Below are 14,289 nucleotides of genomic sequence, written 5' to 3'. Positions count from 1 at the left end.
TTTAGTTTTATTCATTATTGAAAATGGGGTATTGATGGGGCACCTGGGTGGCTCAGTCGGTTAAGCGTCCGACTTCGGCTCAGGTCACGATCTCGCGGTATGTGAGTTCGAGCCCCACATCGGGCTCTGTGTTGACTGCTCAGAGCCTGGAGCCTGTTTCAGATTCTGTGTCTCCCTCTCTCTCTGACCCTCCCCCGTTCATGCTCTGTCTATCTCTGTCTCAAAAATAAATAAATGTTAAAAAAAATTTAAAAAAAAAAGAAAAAAGAAAATGGGGTATTGAAAGCTCAACTATTCTTTTTTTATGTTTATTTATTTATTTTTGAGAGAGAGAGAGAGAGAGAGAGAGAGAGAGAGAGAGAGAGGTGGTGAGCAGGGGAGAGGCAGAGAGAGAGAAGGAGAGAGAGAATTCCAAGCAGGCTCCACACTGTCAGCACAGATCCTGATGCAGGCTTGAATTCACAAAGCATGAGATCATGACCTGAGTAGAAATCAAGAGTTGGTACTCAACCAATTGAACTGCCCAAGTGCCCCTATTTTTTTTTCAAGTTTATTCATTTATTTTGAGAGAGAGAATCCCAAGCAGGCTTCTCTCTGTTAGTGCAGAGCCTAACATGGGGCTCATCCCACTACCATGAGAGGCTGAGCTGATACCAAGAGTCAGCACTTAAGCAACTAAGCCACCCAGATGCCCCTAATGTCTGCCTTTAATTTTTTTTAATGTTTTTTTTTGAGAGACAGAGTGCGAACAGGAAAGGGGCAGAGAGAGAGGGAGACACAGAATCCAAAGCAGACTCCAGGCTCTGAGCTGTCAGCACAGAGCCCGATGCAGGGCTTGAACCCACAAACGCAAGATCATGACCTGAACCAAAGTTGAACCCTCAACTGACTGAGCCACCCAGGTGCCCCTAATATCTGCCTTTTAAATGGGAGTTTAATCCATTTACATTTAATGTAATTACTGATAAGAAGGATTTCTGCCATTTTGCTGTTTGTTATTTTTGTTAGCTGAATGCCTAACTATGCACTGGGCCCTTTAAATACATCATCACATTTTTGTTTCATCATCATATTTTTTAAAAATTTTTTTTTCAATGTTTTTTATTTATTTTTGGGACAGAGAGAGACAGAGCATGAACGGGGGAGGGGCAGAGAGAGAGGGAGACACAGAATCGGAAACAGGCTCCAGGCTCCGAGCCATCAGCCCAGAGCCCGACGCGGGGCTCGAACTCACGGACCGCGAGATCGTGACCTGGCTGAAGTCGGACGCTTAACCGACTGCGCCACCCAGGCGCCCCTATCATCATATTTTTTATATTCATTTTATGATTGAGGATTCTAAAACCTGGAAGGATGCAGTAACAGCCCCACTGAGTGATGGAGCTGAGCTATGATCCCAGCACTCACTGTTCCCATCAGCTCTTGCCTGGAAGTTTCCTCACTGGTCCTCTGGCTTTCTCCCTTACCCTCCGGGAGCCAATCTACACATGCAGCCAGAGGGACCCTTTTAAAATGTAAATCCAATCATAACTCCCTTGCTGATGTCCCACCAAAGGGCATGAGAGGCTTCCTAATGAGGGACTCCTGGTTACTGAATACATTGAAATGTAGAGTTGCCTCCTTCCCACCCAGACCACCTGGGAGCTCAGCACTGTTGACTTTGGTGTCATATGCTAGCCTCTGAGTATGTTCCAGCCTGGGCCTTGGTAGAGCCAAGAGGACTTCTTAGACCATGGGCATCACCAAAGAGCTTCTGCACTTCACATACCTTTCCCCCCAGCCACACCCAACTTCACATTTTCCCCTCTTCTTCCCCTTCAGTCCATGAAGATTCTGCAGGATTTGCTCACTGACATTTATGCACTCAAGGTCTCCACTGAAACTCTCAGAAAGGATATGGACAAACTGAAGGACATACTTGAAAAGGTAGACCCTCTCTAGCATCCTCCATGCTGTCTGGCCATGCTGCTTGGACCTCAGATGGTTGGGGGGGACAAGGTAAATCTAAGGAGCCTGTTCTTAATCAAAGAACACAGCCCTGAGAGCAGGAGAAGGGGTTTGACATTGACCAGCCACTTAGCCCATCCCATTAAACTCTTCATGGCTCCCATCTAGCCCGTGCCACTAAACTGTCCGTGGCTCCCACCATGCTCCTCACTCTGCTGTGTTAGGAGATCATTTGTAAGTTACAGAAACCTAGTTCATCCTGGCTTAGGCAAAATAAGAGAATGTAGTGTCTCATTTACTAAAATGTCCAGAGTTGCCTTTAGGTACAACCAGATCTAGGTGTTCATGCCACATCAACATCTGTCACTGATACTTTCCTCTGGACTGGCTTCATTCTCAGACAGGTACTCCCTAAGTCTTGGTAACTCCAGGCTTATATTCCACCAACTTAGCAGAAAGATTACAGCTTTTCCTATTCTATAAAGCTCTGTCCACGCTGCAAAGTGGAATAAACCTAGCATAGGCATACAGTCTATCTCCCCTTGGAGTCACAAGGACATCAATCCAGGTGCATACTAACTCCTTACCATGATGTGGAAGGACACAGCATCCCTGAAGCATGAGGTCACAGCTGGTGAGTCAGAGCTGGGCTCAGAGGCCAGGTCTCCACTCCTGCAGGCTGGTATTGTGACTGAGGTTTTACAACTTGTCCCCAGATAGCATGGTTTAGTGTATTATTCCCAACTCACAGGTCACTGTACACATTTGATTGTCATGGCACTTGTGAAAACTCAGTCCGAATAGCTCCCATCTGAGAAGAAAGGGCATCACGAAGCACTAAAAAGGTTTCTTTGACAAATCTGTGGAGAAAAATAAATGCCTCCTCAGCCTACCTCTTGGAGATTCTTAATGTACTTTTGCCCATTAAAGGCTCTGAGAAGTTCTGCAGTACAGAAACCCATTGAATCCTTTTAAGCCCAGCATTTTCCAAACTTATTTTCCCAGGGAACCCTCTTCTACCCCTTTCCCACTCCCCGGGAAGCACTTTGCTTTGGGATCTGTTCTTCCTTCTCCAATTCTGTCACCTAGAGCTAAGTCCTTGTCTTTGAGCTGTGGGAGAAGCAGGGCCAGGATGAGAACCTGCAGGCCCACAGACTTGGCTCATTTGACAGATGCACCCAGAAAGAATGGATACTTTCTTGGAGGATCTGAGAGGACAGACCCAGAAGATAAGTGTGCTGCAGCAGAAAGTGGTGAGGGCCTCGGTGCTGTCCTCCCTCCCGAGTCCCCTGACCTCCAGGCCCAGGGGGCTGGGGGGGGGGGAGGGGTAAGGAGGAGAACACAATCAGGAAAGGTAAGTATGGACCAAGGAGCCACCTGAGGGCCTCGCCCATCATTCCCAACCCTGTCCCCCAGGTTTCTCTCCAGAGCAAGATCCTCACCATCCCCAAAGCTGAGGACATGGTGCTCTGGAGCAGCCTCCATGAAGCCATGTTCAGCCCCGTGAGTGAAGGGGGAAACGGAGGGGCAGCAGTTGAGGGTGCAGGAGCGGGCAGGGGGACCGCTGAGCTGGCCTGGAGCAGCCCTGGCCAGCCTCACCCCTGTCCACAGGGAACTTTAACACAAGGAACCAGTTCACTACGGTTTGATGATTCGGAGCTGTTGCAGATTGTGGATCAGCCCCCAAAGACAGATCATCCCCAGACCACGGAGTACCCTGAAGCTGTTCGTCGTGTCCCGGTCTCAGGGGTCACCGAACGCCCCAGGTTACCGGAATCTGCCTGGCATTACGAAATCCTGGAGGAGCTACAGGAGGAGGAATCTGCCCAAGCTGTTCTACTCGCCGGGGCCCAGGGGCCGGGGCAGCCTCAAGTGCCCAAGCCTGGGTCTGCGCCCGAGCCTGAGCCTGGGCCCGAGCCTGGGTCTGCGCCCGAGCCTGGGCCTGGGCCCACGCGGAGGCCACAGTCTAAGCCCACTCCTGCACCAGGGCCTGTGCTGGGGCCTAGTCTGACACCTGGATTCCCACTAGCACCTGGGCCTGCCCTCAGACCTGGGGCCGCCCTTGCCCCTGAGGCTGTCTCTGGGCCTGCACCTGCCCCAGGGTTTCAGCCCACACCACCAGCAGGCTGGCGTCTTCCCAGAGGCTGGTCCAGAGCTAGCAGTTGGCCTTCTGGGGTCTCGGGCTCCTTGCAGCTTGGCCCAGATCCATCAGGCCTCCTGCCTGCACAGTCCCAGGGATTCAGGGCCCCCCCACCAGCCATGGAGTTTGGCTCCGCTTGGCCCTGTCCACTGTGGTCACAGTCCAGCCACGCACAGGTACATCTGCTGCCGGCTGTCTCAGAAAATCAAGAAGAATATTTATCCCACGACATGCCAGCTCCTCAGGCCAGGACCCCCAGGGCTGAGGACCCCAAAGCAGCTCCCCCATCTGCCCTTCAGCGGTTGAAGACCACCGCCACCATTGCGGCTGCCGCCGCCGCCTCCTACGCAAAGGCCGCCACACTGGCAGCCCGGCAAGCTGAGGCCGCCACCAAGGCCATCAAAAACGCCCCGGCCACCAAGTTGGCCACCATAGCAACATCCGTGGCTGCATCTGGGCCCCTAGGGGTCTTCGCAGACATCCTGGGCACGGGATCTTCCCGTGGGGCCTTGGCCTCTGTGTCCTTGGCTGAGGACACCAAGGCAGAAGACTTGCAGGGGTACAGTGAAGACTTCTATCCCCCATACTCTGCTGCCAGCATCTCCCCCGGTAGGGCCTTGTCCCAGGCCATGCTGGCTGCCCAGAATGCCGTGACCACCGAGGACAAGAAGGAGGCTGTCAGGTACTCCATGGGCCACATAGCCCAGATGCCCATTAGACACGACTCCCTGAAAGAAGATTTTGTACAGCTGTCGTCCAGCCTTCAGCAGCGCTTGACTTATCTAGGTAGGCTCTGCCTGGCTCCGGGGGAGGTGGCAGGGGCTCAGGCCCTCCCAGCGGCCTCCGAGAAGTCCCTCATCGCCTTCATTTAGCTCCCCCAGCAAAATCCGTATTAACTGTTAGCCATTCTTTCCTTCGGCTTCAGCATTAGCCTCTTATTGGTCTATTCTTTTACCATGAATGTACAGTGAGGTCTTATCATAGGGGAGAGGGGTGGTTAGGGTCTAAAGTTGGCCCCGAAGAAGGAGAATCCCACATCACAATTACTCTGGAAAACTTCCTTTCGACAGCCCATGTGATACAGCACTACTGTACGATGTGTTGATAAGTCTGGATCAGCCAGAATGTCCGAGAGCACTGAACAGGCCCCAGATGAAGTGGTCAGTTTGAGATTAGGAGCCACTGCCAGGCAAACAAATGTGTCCTTAAAGACCACAGAAGCTTTGTGGGTGGCAGTGGTACCTGCAGATTTGTGCTCCCATTTTACGCCCATGCTGGACAGAGGCTCACTGAGGGGACTGGAGGGCAGGGTAGCCTCATCTACTGCTTCTCAACCTTGTCCCCTCAGCATCCCCAGGAGACTTGTTAAAGCACAGACTGCTGGGCCCCACCCCTGGGGTTTCTGACTCAGTGGTCTGAGCAGGGCCCAAGAATTTGCATTTCTGACCCATTCCAGCAGCTGATTTTTTTTTTAATGTTTATTTGTTTTTGAACGAGCGAGAGAGAAAGAGAGCACTTGTGTGCACAGCACAAGAAGCAGAGGAGGGGCAGAGAAAGGGAGGGGACTGAGGATCCGAAGTGGGCTCTGCTCTGAGAGCAGAGAGCCCATTATGGAATTGTGAGATCATGACCCAAGCCCAAGTTGGATGCTTAACTGACTGAGCCACCCAGGTGCCCCCCAGCATCTGATTCTGATGCTGCTGGCTCAGAGGACCCACTGTGAGGCCTGTTGCCCTATCCTATTTGAAGATTTTTTTTAAAGTAATCTCTGGGGTGCCTGGGTGGCTCAGTCGGTTGAGCGTCTGACTTCAGCTCAGGTCATGGTCTCACGGTTTGTGAGTTTGAGGCTCGCGTCGGGCTTTGTACTGATAGCTCAGAGCCTGCTTCTGCTTCTGTGTCTCCCTCTCTCTCTGCCCCAACCCACTTGCAGTCTGTCTCTGTCTCTCTCAAAAATAAATTAAAATTTTTTTTAATTAAAAAAAAAAAAAGAAGTAATCTCTATACCCAATGTGGGGCTCGAATTCGTAACCCTGAGATCAAGAGTCTGACTTGATCTGCTGACTGAGCTAGCCAGGAATCCCAGCTCAGGGCCTTTTCTGAGACTAGAATAAACTCCAGAAAGGCCTCCCTAGGCCTGTGCTGTCTAATATAATACCAGGAGGCACTTGTGGCTGTTGGACACTTGAGATGGGGCAAGTTCAAGTGCAGGTGCACTCCAAGGGTGAAGTGCATGTCAGATATTGAAACCTTGATGAAAACAGGAATGTAAAACATCTCAATAATTTTGTATCATATATTCAAATGATACTTTTATATCATATATTGAGTTAAATAAAATATCAAAATTAATCTTATCTGCTCCTTTTAATATTTTTTTAAAATGTATTTAGGGGCACCTGGGTGACTCAGTCAGTTAAGCATCCAACTTCGGCTCAGGTCATAATCTTCAGGTTCATGAGTTTGAGCCCCACGTTGGGCTCTGTGCTGACGATTCAGAGCCTGCTTTGGATTCTGTGTCTCCCTCTCTCTGCCCCCCCCCCTGCTCATGCTCTGTCTCTCTCTCAAAAATAAACATTAAAAAAAAAATTTTTTAAATACAGTTTATTTATGTTGAGAAAAAGAGAGTGGACGAGGGACAGAGAGAGGGAGAAGAGAGTCAGAGTCCCGAGCAGGCTCTACACTATCAGCACAGAGCCCAATTCAGGGCTCAAACTCCCAAACCATGAGACCATGACCTGAGCCTAAGTCAGACATTTAACTGAGCCACCCAGGTGCCCATTTTAAGATTTTTTTTAAAAGACTGTAGCTACTCAGGGGCGCCTGGGTGGCTCAGTTGGTTAAGCCTCTGACTTCGGCTCAAGTTTTGATCTCATGGTTCATGAGTTCAAGCCCCACATCAGGCTTTGCACTGACAGTACAGAGCCTGCTTGGGATTCTCTCCCTCTCTCTCTCTGCCCCTCCCCCGCTTGTTCACGCTCTCTCTCTCCCTCCCAATGAATAAATAAACTTAAAAAGAAAAAAAGAAAAGAAAAGAATGACTACTAGAAAAGGTAAATGACCTGGAAGGCCCCAGGCTCACAGTATCTTTCTGGTGGCCAGTGCCACCTCGGACGTCTCCTGGCAGAAGCAAGTGGAGCCCTAGATGAAGGGTCTTTCCCCATCTCTGCCTCTAACAGCCACCCCCTCCTTTGCCCTCAGCTAATCTGGGAGCCTCTTCTAAGCTCGGCATGACAGTGGACGTACTGCAGGAAAAGATTGGGAACCTCCAGAGATCCAGGATGAAGGTCAGTGCCCCGGGGCAGAAAGACACTAGGGGATGGTAGCTTGAGGCAGGCTGACAGCTGAATTGCTGACCCAGGACCAGAATTTGTTGTGTAGCTAAAAGGCGGCCTGGGGGAGTGAGTGGGGCAAAGGAGACAGACCTGGCAGGTGCAGGAGTCCCAGTGGGTCATGGCTATGTGGTCCCCCACCAACGAGGGTTCTCGGCACTGGCCTGGTACACTCTTCAAGCCCCTTCCCTGCCATGGTGACCTTCGATGCCGAGGGCTTCATGACTGTGTCTCCCCCCTTTTAGGAGGAGGAACTTGAAAGAATTTGGGGCCACCAAATAGAGATAATAAAGGATCACCACCTCATGCTGGACAGGGCAGTGGAAAAGCTCCAGACTCGCCTGGGTGACTTGAAGGTCTGTTTGGTTTTCTTAAATATTTTATTTTTTATTTTTGAGACAGAGAAAGAGCATGCACACAAGAGATGGGGAGGGGCAGGGAGAGAGGGGAACTGAGGATCCGAAGCAGGCTCTGCACTGACAGCAAAGAACCCGATGCAGGGCTGGAACTCATGGACTGTGAGATCATAACCTGAGCCAAAGTCAGATTCTCAACTGACTGAGCCACCCAGGCACCCCAAGTCTGGGGGTTTGGGTGGGCAGGTAGGGGGAGGATTCCATACTAGGACGTTTAGACCCTCCTTTCAAGGGTTCACAGCTACACCAAAGGCAGGGGAACCAGGGACCCTGCACTGGCATTTCATCTTGCATTAATTACACTTCAATTGAAACCAACAAATCTGGCCCCCCCCCCCACCTCCGCCCCCAAACATATAAGCAAGAGGGCCTGGGCAACATCTGTGTTGTTGACCCCTGGGTCACCTGCCCCCAGAAAGGTGCCTGGAGCACAGCCAACACTCAACATGTGCTGAAGGCATCAGCGAATGAGTGAGGGGATTTCTTGCACCAACTGTTAGGTTCATAACATTTCCCCTAACCCAGCTCAGCACCGGTGGGTCTTCCCAGAATGGCAGGCTTACTGACATGACAATTGTGCACACAGACACCAAGCACCTAGTAGGGGCCCCCTTGGACACCCTCTCCCATGGGCCTGGAGGGTCTGACTCAACCGGCCTGATGACCCTGGCCCCAAGGTCCTCAGGGCCAGTCCCATCTGTGCCTTGTCTCCAAGGTGTCCCCAGGCTTTGGAGGAGGGCCCAAAGTCCTTCCCAGCAGGAAGACAGGACCTTCCCCCAGAATGAAAGAGACGAAACCCCAAACAGAACCACCCAATATAATTTCCATGGGGGCTTCTGATCCAAGTCAGGGGGCTATTGGTGGGGTGCACTAGGATGTAGGGGGCACAAGAAAAAGGCACATCTCCCCCCCCCCCCGCCCCCATGCAGGTTCCAGGCTAGGACACACACAGGGCAACTTGGTGGGGAAAAGAACTTCTGGAAAGGGAGCCAGTTCCTAGCCCGGGTGAGGGCGGTGGGTATCTGGGGTTGCAGGCTCAGACCTTTGCGAATACCGAGGTCAGGAACGACTTCATCTCCTGCCAACTCTGGACCCTTACTTATCACTGCCCTCCTGCGAGGCTGGGCCACCACGCCCTGTGGACATATTGATGGAGACCGGAGCCCATCCGTTCAGCACGTCTGCTGAGTGGCCAGCACCCTGCCCTGCCCTGTGCACAGTGTCTGCCTCCAAGTAGCTGTCACTTGAGGGAAACTCCAGAGGACAAGGCCTGACCAAACAGTGCCAAATGGAACAAGACAGCCTTTGTCCTTCCTGCCCCTGTGCCAACAGGAATTAGTTGCTTATAAAAGTTAACCCTGGAAAGACCCGGAGCAGACTTAGTATACAACACATGCTTCGCTAAATATTTCCTTTTTTTTTTTAAAGTTGTTATTTATTTATTTGCTTGTTTATTTAGGGAGAATGAGCACGAATGGGGGAGGTGGCAGAGAGGGGGAGAGAGAATCCCAAGCAGGCTCCACACCACTGGTGCAGAGCCCCATGTGGGGCTTGAACTCCTGAACCAGGAGATCATGGCTTGAGCCGAAGTCGGACGCTTAACCGACTGAGCCACCCGGGCGCCCCAAAATGCCCACGTCTTAAGTCTAAGAGCTCAGTCCACGTCTGCCTGTTCATGCAGCCACACCGCCACCACGCAAGCAGGAGGGAGATGTTTCCATCCCCTTGCTGTGCGTCTCTCCGAGAGTTTTCCACTGAGAACCAAGCGAGAACATAAGTGGGGGCAGAACTCCTTCTCACGGGCTTTGTAGAAAACGTGACTTGCCTTTTGCAAGTGGATGAGTGTCTTTTATAAGCCAGAGGCTGCATTCCAGAACCACTCCTGGAAGAGACCATCATATTCTGAGTTGTGGCTCGGTGCAGGAGGAGACCGAAAAGACGGCCAGTGAGTATACCACTTACTGGGTGTATTCGTTTTCTGTGGCTGCTGTAACAAATGATCGCAAACTGGGTAGCTTGAAACACTAGGTACGTATTCTGTCACAGCCCTGGAGGCCAAAAGCCAGAATGCAAGGTGTTGGCAGGGCCTTGCTCAGACTGAGGATCCTTGCCTCGACCAGTTTCTCGTGGCTCCAGGGGTTCCTTGTGTTGTAGCCACATCACTCCAGTCTCTGCCTCTGTCATCACATGGCCTCTTCCCTCTAGGTGTCTGTCTTCACGTCACGTCTTTATAAGGACACCAGTCAATGGATTTAGGGCCTGCCCTGATCCAGTATCATCTCATCTTTTTTTTTTTTAATGTTTTATTATTTTATCTTTGAGAGAGAAAGAGAGACAGAGCGTGAGCACGGGAGGGGCCAAGAGGGAGGGAGACACAGAATCTGAAGCAGGCTCCAGGTTCTGAGCTGTCAGCACAGAGCCTGATGGAGGCTTGAACTCACAAGCAGTGAGATCACGACCTGAGCTGAAGTCGGACGCTCAACCACCGGAGCCACCCAGGCGCCCCAGGTATCACCTCATCTTAACCAATTACATCTGCAAAGACCCTATTTCCAAACAAGGCCACGTTCACGGGTTCTGGGCAGGCACGAATTTTTGGGAGGACATTAATCAACTCAGTACACAGGTGATCCTAGCAGTAGAAGTTAGAAGGTCCCAGCTAATCACTCCTCTTTATTTCCAGATTTTAATTAGAAAGAGCCAAGTGGAGATCTAAATATTAACATCAGGCCTGATGACTCCAAAAGGTCAGGGATCCCTGCTGATGTGGGGTTAGAGGAAGCAATGACTTGAGGCCAAAGCAGGACCTTCCTTCCACACCTGCATTTCCCATTCTAGACTTTGGGACCCATCTTTGGGGAAGGTGGACATGGTGGAACATGGCATTTATTAGAATTAGGTTCAGGGCACCCCGATGGCTCAGTTGGTTAAGCATCCAACTTTGGCTCAGGTCAAGATCTCACAGTTCATGAGTTTGAGCCCCATATCAGGCTCTGTGCTGACGGCTCAGAGCCTGGAGCCTGCTTTGATTCTGTGTCTCCTTCTCTCTCTGCCCCTCCCCCACTGTGCTCTGTCTCTTTGTCTCAAAAATAAATAAATGTAAAAAAAAATTTTTTTTAGATTGTCCATGCTCAAATTGAAAACCTCGAAATGCACAAGGTGGACAAAAGTGTGATGGAGCAGGAGCTGAAAGAGGTGAGCGATCAGAGACTCCTCTCCCCTCCCGCCCCTGCATCCTGAGCCCAGCTCTCCCACCCAGGGCATTGGGGTCATCTAGACAAGACGAGACCAGGCAGAGAGCCTCCCAGGTTCCTTCCGCCTGTATCATATAGAAGCTGGGGAAGCTTCCCCAAAGTTGTCCCATCAACTCCTATTTTCAGTGACTCAGGGTGAATGACAGTTTGTTACTTGCGCTTAAAAATCAGGCAGCAGCTTCTCCATCACGGGAAGACCTTGGCTTACACCTGATAGCTGTGTCTGAGCCAATTAGACCCCGAGGTTGAATTTCAGCCAAGGCCAGGCGTTCAGGGTCCCAAACTCGAAAACACGGACCAGAGTGGTCTGATCCCGCCCCCCTCCAGCTTCCTTCTTCTGCCACCCCAGCATCGCTGCCGCTCTGAGTCCCCTCTGTCCCCAGAAAGCCGACAGGAGCACCCTGGCAGGCAAGGCGAGCCGAGCTGACCTGGAGACGGTGGCGATGGAGCTGAATGAGATGATTCAGAGCATGCTCTTCAGGGTCGTGACCCACGAGAATGACTGGAAGAAGACTGAGGAAAAGCTGAGCAAGGACCTGAGCACCAAGGTGAGTACCCCCTAGCAGTCGTCTCCTGCTGTGTAACAAGTGACCCTGAAATGTGACAGCTTGAAACGACAAACGCTCTACAGTTGCCGAGGGTCGGGAATTGGGGAGCGGCTTAATTGAGTGACTCGGGGTCTCCCATGAGGCTGCAGTCAAGATGCTGTTGGCGAGACACCTCACTCCCTCACCACACGGACTTCTCACAGAGTGGCAGCCAACGTCCCCAGGGCAGGTGGCCCAGGAGAGCGCAATGGAAGCTCCGTCAGCTTCTATGACTTAGCCACGGCGCATCATCTCTGTAGTAGCCTCGTTCCACGGGCCAGCCCTACCCGGTGTGAAAGGGTGTGAGCAGGGAGGATCTTGGAGACTCACTGCCATAACTCTCATGCCTGGGCAAGCAAGGGGGCAGGGTGGGATGGGGCGGGGTGTCTGCTGATAATTTATTTATCCATGCATCCTTTACTGACCACCTGTGATAAATGTTGCTAACGAGTCACAGCCCCTGCCTTGATTTGTACCATCCAGTAGAGAGACAGGCACAGTCAGACCAACAGTTATACTTCTGTGTGGTTCCTGCAGCAGGGGCTGCTGGTATGGCCAGGAGAGCGTGGGCTCAGAATCAGGCAGCCCCTCTGAGCAGCAGTGTGCCCCGAGTGCTACGACCTCGCTGAGCCTCAGATTTCTCATCTACAAAACAAGGATTTGTTCATTCATCAGCTATGCGCTGGGCACGTATGACGCTCGTCACTGGGGATATAACAACAATCAAAACAGATATGGGATGTGTTTCTCATGGAGATGCCCTTGTCTTTCTTTTTTTTCCAAATGTTTATTTATTTATTTTTGAGAGAGAGCGCGAGCAGGGCAGTGGCAGAGAGAGAGAGAGAGAGAGAGAGAGAGAGAGAGAGAGAGAGACATAGAATCCGAAGCAGGCTCCGGGTTCCAGGCTGGCAGCACAGAGCCTGACACAGGGCTCGAACTCACGGACCGTGAGATCATGACCAGAGCCAAAGTCGGATGCTTAACCGACTGAGCCACCCAGGAGCCCCTGGAAACACATTTGTCTTAAAAATCACGCAAATCAACGCAGAATTGCAGCTGGAGGAACTATAGTCATCTACAGAACAACTGACCTATTTTTCTTCAGTAATTCAATGATAGGGTGGGAAAAAAAGTGGAGACAGAGAGACTGTTCTAGATGAAAAGTGTCTCCAGAGACAAAACAACCCAGTGCAGTCCATGAGGAGTCCTGGCTTGTGTCCTGGTTCAACTGAGCCAAGTCTACAAAAGGGCTGGCAATGAGAACAGTCAGGAATTACTGTTCATGCATTGGGTATCACGTAGGAAAATGTCCTCACGAGTACGACAGTATTCATGAGTGAGGTGTCATGGTCTTTGTAAGTTTTCAAAAGATAGCCCATCAAAAGAATAAGGCAGATGTAGCAATCTGTTAAGAATGATGGACTCCGGATGGTGGGTGTATGGGGGTTAATGATTCTGGTCTTTTCACTTTTCTGGGTGTTTCGATTTCTTCCTAATAGAAAGCTTTATAAATTTTTGTTTTAAGTGCTTTTCCTTTTCTTCCTGTATTTTTAATTGTGACAGAACTCACACAACCTAAAATTAACCATTTGAAGTGACTAAATCCGTGGCATTCAGTACATTTATAGTGTTGTGCAAACACCTCCCCTATTTAAGATATTTCCATCCCCCACAAAGAAGCCTGTGCCCATTTATACAGACACTTTCCAGCCCGCCCTGCCCCCAGTCCCTGCCAACCCCTGGGCTACTTTCCGTCTCTGTGGCTTTGCCTATTCTGGACATTTCATGTAAGTGGAATCATACATCCTGTGACCTTTTGTGACTGGCTTCTTGACCTTAGCATCATGGTTTCAAGGTTCATTTATGGATCAGACTCCCCATTCTTTATCATGGTTGAACAATATTCCATCAGCCGGATAGACCACATTCTGTTTATTCATTCATCTGTTGATGGACACTCGGGTTGTCTCTACCTTTGACTATTATGAATAATGCTTCTGTGAACATACACGTACAAGTTTTTAAATCTTTTTTCAGAAAGTTTATTTTGAGACAGAGAGAGTGTGTGAGCATGTGAGCAGGGAAGGGGCAGAGAGAGAGAGAGAGAGAGAGAGAGAGAGAGAGAGAGAGAGAGAGAGAGAGAGAAAGGATCCCAAGTGGTTTCACACTGTCAACGCAGAGCCTGACGTGGAGCTAGAACTCAAACTGTGAGATCATGACCTGAGCTGAAGTCAAGGGTCGGACGCTCTACCGACTGAGCCAGCCAGTCAGCTGCCCCTGGAACGAACACCTTAAAAATTCAAAAGTCCCCCCGTGGAAAGCAGTCTGGCAATTTCTCAGAAAGTTAGATATAGAGTCCTATACAGCCCAGCACTTCCAACCCCTGTAGCCAACAGAAATGAAAACAGGTCCACGCAAAAGCTCATACAGAAATGTTCAAAGAAGCATTACTCATAATAGCCAGCGGGTGAATGGATAAACAAATTGTGGTCTCTCTGTACAGTGGGTACAATGAGATATTATTCAGCCATAAAAAGAAATGAAGCCCTGATTCATGGTATAACCCATGAACCTTGACAACATGGTGCTGAGTGAAAGCCAAACACCAAAGGCAAC

General features: G+C 50.6%; 1 protein-coding gene across 8 annotated transcripts in view; it reads left to right on the top strand.

Annotated features, from left to right (window-relative positions):
• C18H16orf96 (chromosome 18 C16orf96 homolog) overlaps window positions 1-14,289 on the top strand; it is a 50,179-nt gene that overhangs the window by 22,712 nt on the left and 13,178 nt on the right. For 7 of the 8 annotated variants that reach the window (XM_058711506.1, XM_058711504.1, XM_058711503.1 and 4 more), the window contains exons 3-10: window positions 1,822-1,926; window positions 3,120-3,200; window positions 3,364-3,450; window positions 3,559-4,873; window positions 7,286-7,371; window positions 7,662-7,772; window positions 10,953-11,027; window positions 11,470-11,634. In XM_058711506.1, the coding sequence (XP_058567489.1) occupies window positions 1,822-1,926; window positions 3,120-3,200; window positions 3,364-3,450; window positions 3,559-4,873; window positions 7,286-7,371; window positions 7,662-7,772; window positions 10,953-11,027; window positions 11,470-11,634 (2,025 nt within the window). The remainder of the gene's footprint in view (window positions 1-1,821; window positions 1,927-3,119; window positions 3,201-3,363; window positions 3,451-3,558; window positions 4,874-7,285; window positions 7,372-7,661; window positions 7,773-10,952; window positions 11,028-11,469; window positions 11,635-14,289) is intronic. The other variant, XM_058711508.1, reaches the window with a different exon arrangement.

This window comes from Neofelis nebulosa, chromosome 18 (assembly GCF_028018385.1).
Source record: "Neofelis nebulosa isolate mNeoNeb1 chromosome 18, mNeoNeb1.pri, whole genome shotgun sequence".
NCBI classification, from domain to species: domain Eukaryota; kingdom Metazoa; phylum Chordata; class Mammalia; order Carnivora; family Felidae; genus Neofelis; species Neofelis nebulosa.
The sequence above is the reverse complement of the archived record's forward strand: the minus strand, read 5'-3'. Positions and strand labels throughout refer to the sequence as shown.